A 19,095-nucleotide genomic window follows, 5' to 3' on the forward strand; every position below is an offset into this window, starting at 1 on the left:
CTGGAATTCGATAACTAAAAAATATACTTTTGAGGATGAATAAAGAGTTGGAATACTTTGGAACTAAGGTCGAGTAAAATTCACCTTCAAATCATTGTGAATATCGGACTTGAGGATGTTTAATCAATTGATGTTTTTTGGAAAGTTTGTCACTAAGGGATGGAAAAATGTCTTGTAACCACGGCACACCAAGAAGATAGACATGTTCGTCAATGTTGTGATCGCAAAAGATACCATGTTTGACGTTGTTGAGATTGGGAGGCCCTTTTTCTGCTACCCAAACACTTTATATCCTTTGCTACCCCTTTTGAGCCTGTCTTATTTTTCTTTGACTACCCTCTTTTGGAATCAAGTTTAGATTAAAAAAAAAATCCATGTCCCAAGAGTACAAACTGGGGCAATTCTTAGAAAGTTCGAAAAAAAAAAGAATTGTCAAATGTCCATGCCCTCAAAATAGAAGCTGGGGCAAACAAAAAAAAAAGGAAAAAGAAAAAAGAGAAAAAAAAAGAAAGATGAAAAATAGTTTAGGTCATATGTTTGAACTACGTTAGACCTGATTCCTTTAAAATAAGGATATGTAGGCAGCCTCACGGTTCGGTCCAACCAAATAAGAAGTCAAAAAAAAAATAAAAAAAATCCAAAACAAAATCCCCAATAGCTGAAACTGGGGCAGAGATTTTTATTTCACTTATAAAAGAGTCGGTTCCAGGAGTTGTAAGTCCATAACCCCTCATTTTGAGTCTACTTTGAGCTTTCATGGCGACCTTTTTGTCCAACCCTATCCAAAAACCTTCCAAATAAAGACCTCATGATACACCTTCAAGAATGCCAAGAGAAGCATGCAATGAGCAACAACGTCACGCGACATAGAACACTGTCAGGATGCTCGCACAAGAAAAGCGAAAGAAAAAGAAAAAGAAAAAGAATAGATGAGAGAGTATTATTAGTGAAAACCCTCACGGGCACTGTAAGGCGACAGTAAGCAGAGATGAATAGATGAGAGAGACTTGTTAGTGAAAACCCCTCGGGCGCTACTAGTAGAAAGTGAGTCGTGAAGCTGATGCAAAGGATTGGCACGGATAAGCCCGACCTCAGAGATCATAAGAATGGTAAAAGGGAGGATTGGATTAGTTTGATAGATCAGGCCGTTAAGTCCAAAATGCATGTCATGATTATTAAAGCTAGTTATTGAAAAACAAATTCCTCCTTTTGTCCTTCCGACAGGGGCATTTCTTGTTAATATTTGTTTCTTTGAGTTATTGTGTCGTTCACCCTGAGTCAGTCCTTCTCAAAACAAGCAAGAAAAGATTTCAAAATCTGCTACCAACTTTTCAGTTGTACAAAGTAAATTTGGCCAGCAAACTCAGTTGTTAATGTCAACATGCCTTGAGGATTCATACAAAGGCTTCCCCAAAAGACTCCTGTCAGCCCAGTTGGCGCAAACAAAAATAACTGGTGATTCTCTATAACCGACAAGATGCTCAAGAGCAGGAAGTCATTCAAGATATCGAAAAAGGTCACCTAAGCAAAGATCTCCAATTGGGATAAAGCTGTTTGAGCTGCAAATACAAATGGTAGTGGTGTAAAACAATCAGAGTGGGTGCAGAACAAAAGTCTTTTGAGACCGACTCAAGCTGATTGAGTAGAAGCCAAGCTGCCCAAGACTCAAGGCCACAATCTGACCATCGTTAAAAACTGACAAATTTTTCTTTGTGTGGAACAGGAAATAAAGCAGTGCAAGGAAAGTGGTTCAATCAAAAAAAAAAGAGAGAAGAAAAAGAAAAGAAGAGCCGACAAAGGGAAGTTTCTCAAATCTTTGCCTTTATTTGTCTTGCTATTTTGCATAAAATCTTGTCATTGATCTTCACATTTTTCTCCTAGGATAACAGTCCTAGTCTGATGGATTTAACTCCCAATCGAAGTCTTAGTCTGATGAATGTTTCTCCTAAGATAGAAAACCTAGTCTGATGAATTTTCTCCTAGGATCAAAGTCTTAGTCGGATGAATCTTTCTCCTAAGATAATAAAAACGAAACCTAGTCTGATGAACTTTCTCCGAGGATCGGAGTCTTAGTCGGATGAATCTTTCTCCTAAGATAATAAAAAACAAAACCTAGTCTGATGAACTTTCTCCTAGGATCGGAGTCTTAGTCGGATGAATCTTTATCCTAAGGTAATAAAAACAAAACCTAGTCTGATGAACTTTCTCCTAGGATCGAAGTCTTAGTCGGATGAATCTTTCTCCTAAGATAGAAGACCTAGTCTGACGAATTTTCTCCTAGGATAATTTAAAAAAAAAAACGTTTGAATCTAAAAAAAAAGGAGTCATTTTTAGTTTTCTTAAGATTATCAATGTTTAGTTTTCCTAAAATCAGACGCCCACCTGTATAACGAGAGGAATACATTTCAGTCTTTAAATTTCATATTAGGCGCCCACCTGTATAACAAGAGGAATATTTTTATGTCTTAGTTTAAATAGGCGCCCACCTGTATAACGAGAGGAATACATTTCAGTCTTTATATTTCAAGTATTGAAGTTGGGAGCCCGCCCAGATAATAGAGGCATACATTTCAGTCTTTTCATTTCAAGTGTTGAAGTTGGGAGCCCTCCCATAGAACAGAGGAATATATTTCAAGATCAAGTCAGAAGACAATAAAATAGAGGGTTACAACAGGAATCCCCAACAAGAAACCATAAAAATCCCCAGCACCGGGAAACAGAAGGTAGCAACAAGAGGTCCCAGCACAAATTCAAGCGCCTGAGTCAAAAGGAAGAAAGGACGCGTTTTGAAAGAAGTGGCATGTGAACATTAAATCACGCCCAGCATAACAAATCTGATGAAGGAAGCCGTATCCCCAGAGGAACCGCCGAAAAGCTTAATGAAGAAAGCCATGTCCCCATCGGACCGAACAAAATGATGAAAACTGGTATTCAGAAAAGCAAAGGGCCAGAAGTCTCGGAAGAAAAGCACCGGCAGAAACGCCAGCAGACAAGAAAGCAAGGCAACAAGAATAAATTGCAGTCTAGCCTAGCTTCTTGTTTTCTTTTAAGCACGGTGTAACAAGGAGATCGGTAAGCAGTGGTAATAGCATGCAACAGCAGTAACATTGCAGTCCCACGGTAGTCCCAGCTACCAAAACTTCCCGAACTACATTAACCTGATTCCCCTTTAGCCAGGGATATGTAGGAAACCTTTGAAGCAAAGGTTCGGTTAAATCTTTTTCAAAAAATGCTTCACACGGAGTACTCGGATGGGCAAAAATTGCTCGCTTTATCTTTGCGCGAAAACCCTTCATGTCTTCGGGCAAAGAGGGGCAGCTGTAAGCACGTGATTTTTACCCTATATGAGAATTACTCCCAAAAAATTCAAAATCAAATGATTTTCCTTGGCGTGCAATTTTGTGATTATTTTGGATAATTATTTGTATTTGTCTTTGCTTGTTTATTTGTTAAATTAATAAAATAAATACAAAATATGTCGCATTTTGCATGTAGGATTTAATTCTACAATTGTTAGTAATTAAATTTATTTTACAAAAATTAAAAATTACAAAAATAGGCATCTTTTGCATTTTTAGCATTTAATGTCCAAATGAACAATTTTATGCTTAATTATTACTTAATTGTGCGTTAATTATTATTGGGAGTTAATTTGCGCTTTTATAACTTAATTTAGTTCTTAATAATAATTTAAGTACTTTTATAATTTAGTTTTAGAAAAATAAAAGAAGAAAAAAGAACAAAAATACAGAGAAAAATCGGATTGGGCCACTTCTTCAAATTTCAACCTCAGGCCCAAACAATTGTCCAACCTTCCCCATGACCCGGTCCACTTCAAACCGTGTCGACCCGGTCCGCCCCATTAACCCAAATACCCAACACCCATCTTCATTTTTTTTTTCAAAACACAAAAGAAAGAAAAAGAAACAAAAACCCTAAAAACCCTAAAAACTACCCGCCCCCATCCATCTTCTTCTTCTCCAAAACTAAACCACCCCAAGATCCCCTCCCTAGCAGCCATGGCTGCCTCCTCATCAACTACCCTCCATCCTCACGTCCAAACAGACCCCTCGTATCGTCATCTCCAGCCATGTCCGCCATTAAAACCAAGCAGTCCACCATCGTCGTTGCTACTGTGCCGCGTCTGCCTTCGTCTTCTTCGTCGAGCTCAAGCTTGGGCTCGACGTCCATTGGTCGCCGTGTATTCAGCTTCACCTGCTGCTCACGTTGTTGTTTTCAACTGCTACTAGGCCGCGTCTACTTTCGTCGAGCTCGAGCTTGAGCTCAACACCCATGGTCGCCACTCCTTCATGAAAGCTTTCCGCCATGGCTGCCGCTGCTACTGTTTCAGCTTTCTTCACCTCCAGTTGCCGCTGTTTCTTTTCCTCCATCGTTGCTACTGTCACTGTTTCATTTCCTCCTCCAAAAAAAATAGGAGTCCGCCATGGCTGCTTTCACTACTGCATTTTCGAGCTCCCACGGCTGCTGTCACTGCCCTCGTCGACCAGTCCACTGCTCCTCCTTCTACATGGTAGCTGACGCTGCTTCGCCTCCTTCGACGAACAACTGCTCGTCTTCCAGTTCGAGCCCTACTGACCCATCTGCTTCCGTTGCTGCCTTCATCTTCTTCGCGCGAACAAACCAAACAAACCCCCAGCTGCTTCTATTTCATCACTTCTGCCGCGTCAACTGTTGCTATTTCTTCGGCATTGCTTCAGTTGCTTCTTAGGTTCGTGCTCGTCGTCGTTTGTTCGAGTTTTGGTCGAGGTTCGTCAAAACAGTCCGTACATATTTTGTTTCGAACCGGTTAGTAGATTTTGAGTTTTATGTTTGTCCGTATTTCGTTCTGATATTTCTCGAATCTAAAATCGGTAGATATTTGATTTTTGTTTTGTTCATGTTCGTATGTTCTGTTGAATTAATTTTCAGATTTTAAATGGAAATTTAATTAGTTGTTTTGCATGTGTATTTCATTTTTGTTTTGTTGTTTAGGTAAAAATTTGTTAGTTTAATGTTTGTTAGATTCAAATTGAAATTTAATTAATTATTTCTTCAATTTGTTTCATGTGTTATGTATTTTTCCAGAAATTATTAATGTTGTTTGAATCATTTAATCCGTCATGTTTGTTGTTTAAAATAGATTTTAATGCATGTTCATTCATTGTTTGAAGTTCGTCCAGTAAATTAATTTGAGTTTGTTTTGCTTTTTAATTTGTTGATTTAGTTTGAATCATGTATTTGTGTTGTTAATATTGTTGTTTCCTTGCTCATCTATTTTTGGTCTAAGTTAACCAGGATTGGTTCCCGATATGGTTAATTTATTTCCATTAATTTGGAGTTGTGTTGTTCATCGTGTTCATGTGATTTTTGATTGAAGATTGTTGAGAAATTGGTCATCTTGGCTATATTTTGGTTAAGTTTTGATTAATTGATTGTTTAGAGCTGATGGGGGTAGTTTGGTAAATTGCATTACATTCAGGGGTAAAATAGTAATTGCAATAAGGTCGGAGGGGTAGTTTGGTAATTGAACATTATTGTAATTCTTTATGTTAAGCATGAGGGACAAAATATAATGGGGTGGTGTTTGATATAATTGTTTAACATAATGGGGGACAAGACATGAAATAGTGAGGTGGGAATATTGTATTTGTTTATGTTAGGCATGGGGGACGAATTGTAATGGGTTGGGGTGGATGTATTTATTTAATGTAGGCATGGGGGACAAAGTTTAAAATAAAGAAAACATTAAGTAGTGGGGACAAAGCATGCCATTGAGGGAATATTTTGGGTTAGAGGTTCAAGACAAGAGTCTTGCTATAAAAAAGAGTCATTCTTGACATAAGAGGGGGAAGAGATTATTAGAGAGGATTATTTTCTAGAGAGATTTTTTAGGAGAATATTTTTGAGAGTAATACATTCTGAAAATCTGAAGAAGTGTGGTAGAGTTTTGAAAAGAGAAAGACAATTTGAACTTTCACTTGAATAATTTCCGTTTGCTTTTCCCTGAGTGTTATTCAAAATAAGTAAACTACTGCATCTTGTATCTGTCTCTCTTCTGCTTTGACTTCGATTGCACTTTGGTATTGCTGATTTTTTAATCCGTTACTGGGTTATTCTACTGGTCATTACTGGTTTTGCGGTGTTTTTGAACCTGCTGTTGCTGTGTTATTACTGTTGCTGACTCCTACTTCTTTTCTTCTTGTACTGCCATTTCCAGGTACACATTTGTACACTCTCGGCTTGAAGCGAAATGAAATATTAATCAGGCTTTGTTCTTGTTGAATTCCTCCTGTTTAGATTTGTGTTTGAATAGAATTTTCCTTTCTTTGTATAATAATGTAGTCGATTGATTAATGAGTAGTGAGGTTGCATATGTATAACTTCATCTAATGATATTAGTTTAAATTAATCAAATACTAGTTAATTTATTTTGATATTATGGCGTGTCAATCTCATGTTCTAGTATTATTTGAATAATAGAATATAGAATGAAAACAGTTTTTCTTTGTACAAACTCGATCACAATTTTCTATTCGCATTAGCCGTAAACTAATAACTAATAAATTACGTTTTTATCATGTAATTAATTAAGAGATTTTCTTTTATTTTAGAGACGAACTTAATAGAAAAAATGTAGTCACTGTAGGTTTACCCTTTTAAATAAAAATGAGAGGAGTCTCGCCAAATAAAACGCACAGATTGCGGGGCCCTCACAAAATGTACGTGTTAATTACTTAGAACTCGGGATAGGCCGCTTAGCAAACTCCATGGCCTTATCCAAAATAATAATACGCTAATCGCTTTAGGCGCGCCTTTTAATAAATCTTACTTTCTTAAACTCGGGTGCACATTGATGTGACCCAAATTCAAATCTCAACGGAGTCAAAGTGTATCGACGACCACGAGTACATTGATTGTAACGCGATTTGAGATATATTTTCACGACGTTACAATTCCTTGTAAAAATAATAATAATTATTATGAAAGCGGTAAAAAGTTAAAATTTGCACATAAGTTCATATTTGTATAAAATCAGATAATCAAGCCGAATATAACAGTTGAGCGACCGTGCTAGAACCACGGAACTCGGGAATGCCTAACACCTTCTCCCGGGTTAACAGAATTCCTTATCCGGATTTCTGGTACACAGACTATAATATGGAGTCATTCTTTTCCTCGATTCGGGATTAAAATTGGTGACTTGGGACACCCTATATCTCCCAAGTGGCGACTCTGAAATTAATAAACAAATCCCGTTTCGATTGTCCTTTAATTGGAAAAAACTCCCTTGTACCCTCGCGGGTATGTAAAAAGGAGGTGTGACAGGGGTCAGACTACCCAATCTTTGATTCAAGGCACCGCGAACCACAAGAAGTGGTCTGCGGCCGCAGTAACGCACCGCGAACTACGAAAAATCGATCGCGGCCACGATCCTCAATTTTCAACTTGCTAAAGTTTCACCACCGCGGTCCATACAAAATAGCATTGCGGACCGTGGAGAAGCACCGCGGACCGCAATAAATCCACCAGGGATCGCGGTAAGCCACAAGCAACAATACCTAGGGTTTCAATTTTTCGTCTCATTTTTAGCCTAAAATCACATATTATTGATCCCCTAGGTTTAATCAACTTACTTTACTAACTAAGCCTAACCTAAACATTATTAAGCAAACCTACGCTACAATTTAAAGAACAGGGAAGAAAAAGAAGAAAAACTAACTAATTAAAAGAAAATAACAAAGTTAACAACTAGGGAAAGATTAAAAGTACTAGTGATGAGATGCAGTAAAGATGAATGAAGATTAGAGATTGAATTTGCACATCTAGGGTTTGATGAACAGTGATTTTTTTACTATGGAGTGAGCAAAAAGCGAAAAGGGTAAATGAAGACCCACTATACCTACCCACCGCGGACCACGCAAAATGGCACAGCGGTCCGCGGTACTCAGAAACATGAAGCATTAGGAGACGTCCACTACGGACCGTAAGAAATGCTCTACGGCCGCTGCGGTCCACCACAGATCTTATAATTGCATTGCGACTGCGGTGGAAAACTTCAGAGAACCCCCAACTCTACGGACCACATTGAAATGTTGTCCCCGCACTAAGGCCTTTGCAGCCGCAAGAAATGCAATGCGGCCGCAATGCAAACTTTAGAGTGTGCACATTTTTCCCAACTTGGTTTGCACTGCATCAAAATAATCCTACACACATCTCACAACCATTAAGTTCAAAAGCAAATCATACACTAAAAAGAAAATCAAAGAAAAACAAAAAGAAAGACACATGGGTTGCCTCCCAAAAAGTGTCTGATTTAACGTCGCGACACGATGTAGGTTACCATCAAATCACTTTAGATGGAGCAGTGCCACCACGTGGCTGTCATCAATTTTTCCCAGGTAGTGCTTAACTCTATGCCTATTAACTCTGAAATCCTCCCCATTTTTGTTCTTCAAGTGAAGTGCACCAAACGGAGTCACAAACACCACTTCAAAAGGTCTACTCCATTTCGACTTAAGCTTTCCCGGAAACAGACGTAACCGAGAATTGAACAAGAGAACCAAATCACCCATTTGAACTCCTTGCCACGAGCATACTTATCATGAATGTACTTCATCTTGTCCTTATACAAGGACGAACTGGAGTAGGCATGGAATCAGAATTCATCAAGTTTATTAAGTTGTTCCGCACGAAGATTTGTTGCCACATCCCATTCAAGATTCAGCTTCCTCAACGCCCATATAGCCTTGTGCTCTAACTCAACCAGTAGATGGCAAGTTTTCCCAAACACCAACCGCTATGGAGACATACCAATTGGAGTCTTGTATGCAGTCCTATAAGCCCATAGAGCATCATCCAATTTCTTTGACCAATCAGTCCTATTTGCATTCACCGTCTTTGACAATATACTCTTGATTTCCCTGTTTGAGACTTCAACTTGGCCAATCGCCTGAGGATGATAAGGAGTAAAAACTTTGTGATTGACACCATATTTTGCAAACTCCACCTGGCCTTCATCCTCATTTACATCAAGATTCAACAAAACCGCTTCTAGAGGGTCCTCTACATTGATCATTGTAGTAGTATCATCAATTATCACTATTGTGACAAGATCCACAAATGAGCACACTTCAGTACAGTTGGGATGCTTCATTGACTTGCACACATGAAAGACCACTTTTCATTACCCACTCGGAAAGTGAGTTCCCCTGCTTCCACAACAACTAAGGCCTTCCCAGTTGCAAGGAAAGGTCTTCCCAAGATTATAGGAACCTTAAAATCGACCTCGTAGTCAAGGATCACAAAATCAGCCGGCAAGATAAATTTGTCCACCCGGAAAAGAACATCATCAATAATATCCAATGGTCTCTTTATTGATCTATCTGCCATTTGCAATCTCATTGAAGTCGGCCTCGGTTACCCAATACACAAAGTCTTGAAAACTGAGTAGAGCATCAAGTTGATACTTGCCCCCAAATCACATAGAACTTTTGCAAAGTCTGCACTACCAATGGTGCAAGGAATGGTGAAAGCACCGGGGTTTTTTAGCTTCGGAGCCATAGAATGCACTATTGCACTAACTTGGTGGGTCATCTTGATAGTCTCACAATCCATGGATCTTTTCTTTGTCACCAAGTCCTTCATGAATTTAGCATAACCCGGCATTTGCTCTAGAGCCTCCACCAAAGGCATATTAATGGATAAGCTCTTCATCATGTCAATAAACTTCTTAAACTAGTTCTTATTTTTCTGCTTCGCTAGCCTTTAAGGATAAGGTGGAGGTGGCCTTGGCAAAGAAGAATTAGCTTTAGGCACAACCGTTTCTAGCATGTCTATTACGTGTTCCCTAGACGGGTTCACGTCATTCTGAGTCTCCCCCTCTGCATCTTGAATATCAATCTTCACTTCCTCATTCACGTTCTTATCAATCATATTTTCAACCACCAAAGGGACCTCATTCTCTTGCAACTCAACTTCTTCACTCAAAATTTCTTTTTGATTGGAGGCATTCACATCACCGCCTTGTCCACTCCTTGTAGTTATCACCATTCTATGCCCAATATTGTTCCCACCCTTCGGGTTGACTACCGTATCACTAGGTAGTGCCCCCTTAGGGCGAGTGTTCAAGGATTGTGAGATTTGGCCTAATTGAACCTCCAAATTCCAGATTGAAGTATTGTGGGAAGGCTACTGAGCATCCGAGTCAGCATTCTTCTTTATCATTTGTTCGAACATCATTTCAATTCTCCCCGTATCTTGGTTCGATGAACTAAGACCTTGGGATGGAAATGGGGGTGGATTGTTGGGTTGTTGATACATTGAGGTCCTTTGAAAGCCTTGCCCCTGATTTCCTTGGTTGTTGTTGTTCCAACTACCCTGATTGTTGTTTCTACCCCAGTTGTTGTTGTTGCTATTACCATTCCAATTACCCTAATTGTTTTGATTATTGCTCTGGTTGCCCTAATTTGAATTTTAATTGTTGTTCCCCCAATTGTTGTTGCCTTGTTGTTGTTGTTGATTTCCCCAATTGCCTTGGGGTCTCCATTGTTGTTGGTTGGAAGAATTGCCCATCTGGCCTTGATAGTTATTCACGTATTGCACTTCTTCATTCTGCTCATCATAAACATCATTTTGGAACCCACCACTATCTTGGTCAAATTAATCTGAACTCCCTTGGTTTTGTTGGCTTCTTTGTCTCCTTTTGTTCACTAGCATATTGACACCTTCATAGCATTCACTTGTCATGGAGTTTGAACCTGTTGTAGTTGTGCCTTTGCAAGCTGGTTCATTGTGGTTGTCAATTCTTCTATTGCCTACCCATGATTATGAAGTTCTTTGCGCAAGTGAATGACCGTGGAGTCACCCTGTGGCACATTGGCTCTACTTTGCCAAGTGAAAGACGTGTCAACCATATCATCCAACATTGCATTAGCATCATCATACGATGTGTTCATGAAATTTACCCCGGCGAGTTGGTTCACTATGCACTGGTTTGTTGTGTTAATGCCCCGGTAGAAAGTCTGTTGTATCATTCCCTCAGTTATATCATTATTGGGACATTCCTTTACCATGGTCCGGTATCTCTCCCATATCTCATGTAGTGGTTCGTTGGGCTCCTGTTTAAAAGCCAAGATTTCATCCCTCAAAGTTGCCATATGACCCGGGGAGAAAAACTTTGCAATGAATTTATCCGCCAACTCATCCCAAGTAGTGATGGAATGGTTGGGAAGTCGTTCAAGCCAGTCTAAATCCTTCCCTCTAAGTGAGAAAGGGAATAGTCTCAACCAAAGTGCATCCTCTGACACATTTATTTGCTTGCTCCGCCAACAGGTATCTACGAAACCTTTGATATGTTTGTAAGCATTCTGATGGGGAGCACCCGTGAAATACCCCCGTAGCTCCAACAAAGTCAGCATCACATTTGTAATTTGAAAATTACCCGCCCGGATTCGGGGTGGGACAATTGCACTAGCATATCCTTGATTGGGAAGCACTCGAGGAGCCACTCTTGGAGGTGGAGGTGGAGGGTATTGAACATTATCATTGGCCTGGCGGCCTCTCCTTTGTCCTTGAGGTACAATAGGAACCTCATCATCAATATTGTCATCTACTTCCTTCCCCGGCGGAAGATCTCCAAGACCTGCATTGTTTGCTGCCATTTTGCACCTGAATTCGTGACACTTAAAAAATAGTAACACAAAAGGAAAGAAAAATAATACACAAAACTATTCAGATAGATATCCAAAACCGTTAGCTCCCCAGCAGCGATGCCAAAAAGTGATCAGTTCCAACCTCACACCACTACAAAGTGGCGAGAGCGGTCAAAGCAGCGTTTACCCAAGATGGTCGGGATCTAATCCACAGGGATCTAGATTTGGGAATTGGATTCCTATCTAAACTAGTAGTGCGTAATGCTCGTAATTACACTTCCAATCTTCTTTGGTTGTTTGTTACTTCTAATATTTTATGTTAATAATATGCTAAATTAAACTAAGAGTGAAATGCTTGTAAGGTTTTCTAAATGGTTAAAGAGGCACTAGGGAAGTGACTTTCTCCTAGGTGAATACTTGACGGGATCTAAAGCCTAAGACAAAGATGTTATGTTGGAGATTACGATATAGCCAATGCACAGAATTACTCACTCTATACCTCTTGGTAGCTTGAGTGATTTTGCCCAAATTGACTTTCTCAAGACCAATTGGGTGTCAAAATTGTGCAAGCAATATAGGCTCAAGTCGCGAATTATACATTCGATAAGGCTTCTTGGCTTGATTATTCATTCGATGAAGCAGCCCAACTATACCATGATGAGGCTTCTTGGCTTGATTATACATTCTCTGAATCTGGCCACCGCAGGCCACATAAAATGCACTGCGGTCGCGGTGGCTTCAACTGCAGTCCACACAAAAAGGACCGTGGACCGCATTGGCTTGTATTTTCAAACTCCCAACTCTCTGAACCTCCCTCTTCGCGGACTGCACAAAATGTATTGCGGCCGCGGAGAGGCCATTGCGGCTGCAAGAAATCCTTCACGGACCGTATTGCCTTAGGCTCCAAAAGTGCACCTCTCTGAATCTCCTCACTGCAGATCGCACTAATGGATTGAGGTCGCGGTAGGTCTGTTGCAACTGTGCTTTGACTTATTCGTGGTACTTGTGCATGTTTCACTCCTTTTTGAGTTAGTTTTGACTAATTGTCACATTTTTTACCACACCCTGCAAACAAGTACAACATGTAAGCCTTTGGGACTATTTTGTATACATTTTTAATCAAAACTCAAGTAAAAAGGAGTGTAAAATGAACTAGAATCCCTAGTTATCACGTCCCTTTTAACTCTGTCCATGGGCCTATTGGGATAAATCTAACCAATTGGAGCCCCTAGTTGATCATCTTCGACCCTAATCTTAGATTGATAACGATTATGTACATCGGTCAAAGTGATGGCTGGATATTCGATCAAATTCTGCTTTAATTATTGTGAAGCTATGGAGCTCCGTCGTTGAGACCTTGAGTGAAGGCTTGAACAGCCCAATCGTCGGTGACCAGTGGCAAATCCATTCGTTCCATTTGAAATCGAGATACGAATTCCCTGAGCATCTCGTTATCTTTTTCTTACCTTGATAGGCCCGACTTTATAGTTGCAACCTTAATGGCTCCAACGTGTGCCTTTACAAAGAAATATACAAGCATAGCAAATGAATCAATAGAGTTAGGTGGTAAATTATGGAAATGGCACCCTTTGCTATATTTTCTCCGAATTTCTTCATCAACACGGATTCAGTCTCGTTATTTTCCAAGTCATTTCCCTTAATGGCACACGTATATGAGGTGACGTGTTCATTTGGATTTGTCATCCCGTTATACTTCGGAATCTCGGGCATACGGATTTTATTTGGGATTGGCTTCAAAGCCGCACTCGAGGGGAATGATTTTTGGATAAACTTTTTGGAATCAAGCTTTCAATATCGGTGGTGCCCCAGGGATTTGGTTGATCCTAGGGTTATAAGTTTCCACCTTCTTATCATTTTCCTCCATCTTCTTTCCCCTATCTCGATTCGCTTCGTTAGTTCCTTGAGTATTTTTATGATAGCGGGATTAGTCTCTGATTCTCCTTCGTTCGACCTCTTTGGCACCGATTCGGCTCTATAAACAACTTCTTGTGATGGCTCGGGCTTGATCCTGCTTGGAGCACGATTCTAATTTTGGAGTTGTGCTATTGTAGTTTGTTGAGTCTGCAACCTTTCGAATATCAGTCAAAGGCTAATTTCGCCTTCTTCACCGCTCTGTGCATTCTGATCAGTTGTTCGAACATCTCTGCAGACGCTATTTTCAGGATCGACACCCAAATTTCCATTAATGGTGATATGGGAGCTGACGTCGATCGGGTCCACGGCCGGAGCTCTATCGGGGTTGACTGGAGGTACTCCGTTTCCTGGGGTGGCTATGTTTTCATTGTCGCCATGAAGACCAAAGTCATTGTCTGTGTGTGCGGGCGCTACTTGAGAGTTTGACATTTTGATCCTGGAATCAAAGACACTTTAAATAACAAGCGTAAAATAGTTTGTGTTATGAAAATTGTACCAGGTAATCACTATTATCCTTAGTCCCACGGTGGGTGCCAAACTATTTACTCTTAAATTCGGATAACAATTAAACTTATAAGTGGTTTTAAGAATATGTGATTTCACTTGGCACAAAATGACAAATATAAGAATTAATGTTAGGAATTAACAATGAAAGAAAGCAAACCAATATGATGAACAACTATGGCCCTCGAACCAAATGAGTATGCTATTGAAAAGTATGAACTAGAATAACAGAGCTTGCAAGAGAAAATTTGATATATTCCTTTGTTATGCGTGGAGGTTACATGATTACAAAAATGGTTAAGACCCTTTTTATATAGTAGATGAATTCTATTTATGGTACAATTCTAATTACAGAAGTAGATCCCATGATAGGCTAAACATCCGATCCTGACTCGATACGTGCCGAGATTTTTGCCACAATCCTTGCCCGATCATGGATATCTCGGCTTTCTGTTATTCGACGTGGCAGGACTCCCTCGATCTTGCTCGATCTCTTTCTCGCTTCGGTCTACATCACGGCTGGCCTCGATCTTGATCGGCCATTGATGCACAAGCTTACTAATCCATCTCCGTACCATATTCCGATATAACTGGAGCCGGGCCTTGATTTTCCGTCCCGATTTCGATTAGTTGTACAAAATTAGGCAAGCTCAATTTTGATTGTATACACAAATATTGATATGAAAAAGTAACATAACCTTAAACACTACAAAAAAACAGCTTAATACGCACTTCCCTTATCCAAAACAACGACATTGAGTTTAAAACCCTTACATAAGTTTTACGACTTAAACGCTTTGAAGCAAAAGTACCAGAGTAGTCTAAAGAGTCAAGTCATGCATGTCCGAGAAACATTGCATGTGCTTATTTAGAAAACAATATACTAGGAAAATATTACAACAAGCTAAAGTCCGACCGATTCACTTTGCGTAGATTGACTGAATGCAGAAAATTTTCCACTGACAGGTGATCGCGTCTCTCACAGAATTTTTCTTAGGTTACTACTCAAGCTAGAGCAAAAGTAGTGATATCGGAGCCTCCTCCACTGTGAAGATGATGATTTGGCTGGTGGTTTGGTTGAAGGCGTAAGGCTAATATGCGCGGCCCTCCATTTGGGAATCCAAGCACAGAGTTATAGTCCCCTTCTTGCTCAACCAATCCATATGGATCCTCTTGTCTTGCATCCTGCACCATTTAAAATTAATCGTCAATACTATCCCGAAATTTACTGGTTCGACTAATTTTATTTCATGCTAAGTAGGTCTATTAAGAAAGTAAAGCGCTTTCTGTAAAAAAGAATTATGCTTAGTTCTTAGTAGTTGATGATCATAAATCTTACATTTTTCTTATTTTTTTTCTTTTTCTTTTCCTTTTGAAGTGGTTTAATAATTATGTCCAACTATTGAAACTTAAGCCTTGTTGCTACACTTTCTACTTTGGATTTTGAATTTTATTTTTAATTTCATTTTTTCGCAATTCAATAGCTAGTTCCATCCCTACTTGCTTTTCAGTTAGCTATCAATATGTTAATTGGCACTTAATTGTAAAGAAAGATTTTTACCATGCATGCATATATATGGATAGTTTAAGAAAAGTTATGTGTGACCATTCTCAACATACACAACATGATTTTGCTTCTAATTAATATGTCCATTTAATCCGCTTCGGACGGAGGAAAACTGATTTATAGCCTGTTTGGCCAAGCCGGAGAAATCAGCTTATTTTGAGAAGTGCTTTTGAAAAAAGAGACTTTTGAAGAGAATCAGTTTGTGTTTGGCTAATCAGTCTGAAAAGCACTTTTGAGAAATAACTTGTGTTTGGCCAAGCTTTTTAGAAAGTACTTTTAAGTGTCAAATTACGAATAAGGGCATGAATAGATTTACTTAATAATTAATATTATAAGTAAATAAATAATATCAAAATTTTGTTATTACATGCAATAATTAAAAAATTCATTTTATTTAAGTAAAATATGAAAATAAAATTAAAAAGTACTTAATTCTTTTAATATAAGTTAAATATATTAAAATTCCTTCAACAAATATAAAAGCATTCACCCCTAAAGTCACTATATATTAGAAAGTTTCCTAAAAATAAGAAGAAATATTTATAAATTAATATCCTAAGTATTAAGTTTAAGGGTTATTTTGGTATATACTATATTTTGTTAAGGGTATTTTAGGTAAGAAGAAAAGCCAAAACTGTTTCTGCTTCTGCTTTTGGAAAGAATCTACTTTTTTCTGCTTCTCTGAAACTGCTTCTGCTTCTTCCCAAAAGTACTTTTTTTTCCCAAATAAGCTTGGCCAAACACCTCAAATTAAGAAAAAAAAAGTGCTTTTGAAAAAAAAAACACTTTTTTGTCTTGAGAAGCTTGGCCAAACAGGCTATTAGAGGGGGTAGGCATTCCGGTCCGCCCTTACACAGGACCCCCAAGAAAAAAGAAATGTGGTACCGGTTATGATCACACGCTGGACACAAATCCGTCACATGCTTCAATCTAACATTAAAATTAATCCATAGCCAAATGCTTTTGCTTCTAACTATACAATATCAAGAATTTGGGGCAAAGGGATGTGGATGATTGGAGAAATAAATTTATTTGTATGCAAAAACATATATGTGCTGGAATTAATAAGTTTAAGGACTTACAAATTCAAGCAATAGATTTCTATGTATTTCTTCCACATTCCTGACCTGCAAATCAACCAAAATAAGAATTAAGAACTCCGACTGGATACAAGCTCAATAGAAGGTGAAAACCAAAAATGTAGTTTTACCTTCTTCTTGTATGTATCAATCTGATTGCCAATCACTTTATACTGTTCTTTCACAAATGAAACTAAGTTAGGCATTGCTTATACAGTGATACGTAAAGAAAGTTAAATGGCCAACTTTGGATGACAAACAAATGGAATGAAAAGGTAGTTAAGGATATTACTCCTCACAATCTAATTTTTTTCTTTTTTGGGTTTCTCACCCGATGTCAAGTACTCGTATATCGGAGCCCGACTATATTTGGATTCCCGCCGCATAGGACCCAATTCGAAGGGAAGCGCTCGCTACCTAAGGATTTTCCTATACCTAGAGCTCGAACCCAAGATTTTTGGTTAAGGGAAGAGCAGCCTCATCCGCTGCACCACACCCTTTGACGGTACTCCTCACATTCTATAAATCTTCACTAGACAAACAAGAGTAGAGGGAAAGGTCTAAGACATACACATGCAATGTAAATATTGTCATCTTTTACCAAGTGATTTTGTCAAAGTCTTGTCTAGAACAAAAACATCATATATTAGCGTTTAACTAGTAGGAAAAGCGAAGTCCAAGATGAAAGAAAAAATTGTCATTAAGCATATGCCAGCTACTTATCAAATTTTTGAACAAGAAAGAAGAGTAAAAGAAGAAAAAAGTGATATTAATTCTGACCTATTAAGCTAAATTGTCATATCATCTGGAAGAATTCTGACAATAATTAAATAATTGTAGCAATGCTTTCCCTCTCTAGTTTTAAGACAAGACATTTCCTAGTACCCCTTTTGTCATTTTAATAATGTTAAGGTGATTTAACAAAGTAAAATGTAAGTTAGTGATTGAAGCTTAACTAACAGGGTAGTCCGTTGCACAAAATATTCTGTGTTTATGCGGGGTCCGAGGAAGGGACATATCCCGAGAAGGTATTAAGCAGTCTACACTAATACTAGCATCAGTGGCTGATTCTACGGCTCGAACTCGTGACATATAGCTCATAGGGAGACAATTTTACCGTTGCTCCGAGGCTCCTTCTAATTTAAGCTTCAACTATATTCATATTATACCTAGGCTAGGTTCTTTTTTTTCTTTTTGTGGATCTAGATTAAGATATTCAAGTAAATCTAGAGGAGCAAAGGTTCTGAGTGAAAAAGGAAACTACAGTTGATTCAATTTAGAAACTTTTGTTAAACAAAAAAAATAAATTAGAAACTTTAGTTTGATAATTAAATTGGTTGGCATTGTCAAAAAACCCTTGATTGTAATTAACCTTTCTTTCACGAATAAGCTTCAGAGAATTGTCCACATTTTCATTGAGCTCTTCCAACTGCTCATAGTTCAGATCGTTTAGGCTTTCTCCCATCCTTTGCCTGTCCATCCATTTAATATAATATCAGTCAAATTAAATAAAAAGAAAAAAAAGATTTTTATTTTATATTTAATCAATAAAAAGCTATAATAGTTTCTATTAAAGATCTATAACTCCTAGGTTGGTATCTACCTGATCTCTCTTCGGAGATTCCTATTAACATCCTTTAGCTTCCTCAACTGCTCTTGCATTTTCTGCACAATATTAGCAAAAGTAATAAATCTGAAAACACCTCGAAATATATAGAACATATAATTACGCAAAAAAAAGTGTATTTTCTCTAAGAGATCTTGGGTTATAAGACTGTCACGCATTATTAAAAAGAATTTCTACGTCTTTGACCATGAAAAAAAATTAGGTCATTAGGTCGGAACAAGGAAACGTTCAAAATATTTTTTAATTCTCTCTAAGAATTTAATTTTTTAGATGGAGATATGTTACACGATTTTAAGGAAAAAGAGGGAAAATCTAGAGAATTTAGAAGGGAAAAAAAGACCTCATAGTGGGAGTTCCAAAGATCAACTCCAACAGTCTTTTGATACAGATCGAACAACTGCTTGGTCCTGAAAATACAGAAGCAACATCAAAATAATTAAAAAGAAATATACAACAAATTTGAAGAAAAAAAAACTAATAGAAAAATAAGCAGCTTTAGTATACGTACGTGACAGAGGGACTTATAAATTCATGAAGTTTGCCGGTACTTGAAATCATAATTATAGAAACTTTAGCATCACAAAGAACAGTGAGTTCATTAGCTTTCTTGAAAAGTCCATTTCTTCTCTTAGAATAAGTGACTTGTCTGTTTGTTTGGTTCTCTATTCTCTTGATCTGGATCTTCCCACGAGCCATAGTTTTTTTTTCTTTTTGCTCAAAGTTTGAGATCTT

The 19,095-nt window shown here is 38.2% G+C and overlaps 1 protein-coding gene across 1 annotated transcript; it reads right to left on the reverse strand.

The window, feature by feature from the left end:
• Positions 1–14,804: 14,804 nt before the first annotated feature.
• LOC142179077 (floral homeotic protein PMADS 1) lies at positions 14,805–19,089 on the reverse strand. Its single transcript, XM_075248895.1, has 7 exons — positions 18,872–19,089; positions 18,704–18,770; positions 18,340–18,401; positions 18,109–18,208; positions 16,868–16,909; positions 16,740–16,784; positions 14,805–15,275 (listed from the first exon to the last, which is right to left on the reverse strand). The coding sequence occupies exons 1-7, from the start codon at positions 19,057–19,059 to the stop codon at positions 15,096–15,098; spliced, it is 684 nt and encodes a 227-aa protein (XP_075104996.1). The 5' UTR covers positions 19,060–19,089; the 3' UTR covers positions 14,805–15,095.
• Between the last annotated feature and the right edge of the window lie 6 nt (positions 19,090–19,095).

Source organism: Nicotiana tabacum, unplaced genomic scaffold (genome assembly GCF_000715075.1).
Source record: "Nicotiana tabacum cultivar K326 unplaced genomic scaffold, ASM71507v2 Un00311, whole genome shotgun sequence".
In the NCBI taxonomy this organism is placed as follows: Eukaryota; Viridiplantae; Streptophyta; class Magnoliopsida; order Solanales; family Solanaceae; genus Nicotiana; species Nicotiana tabacum.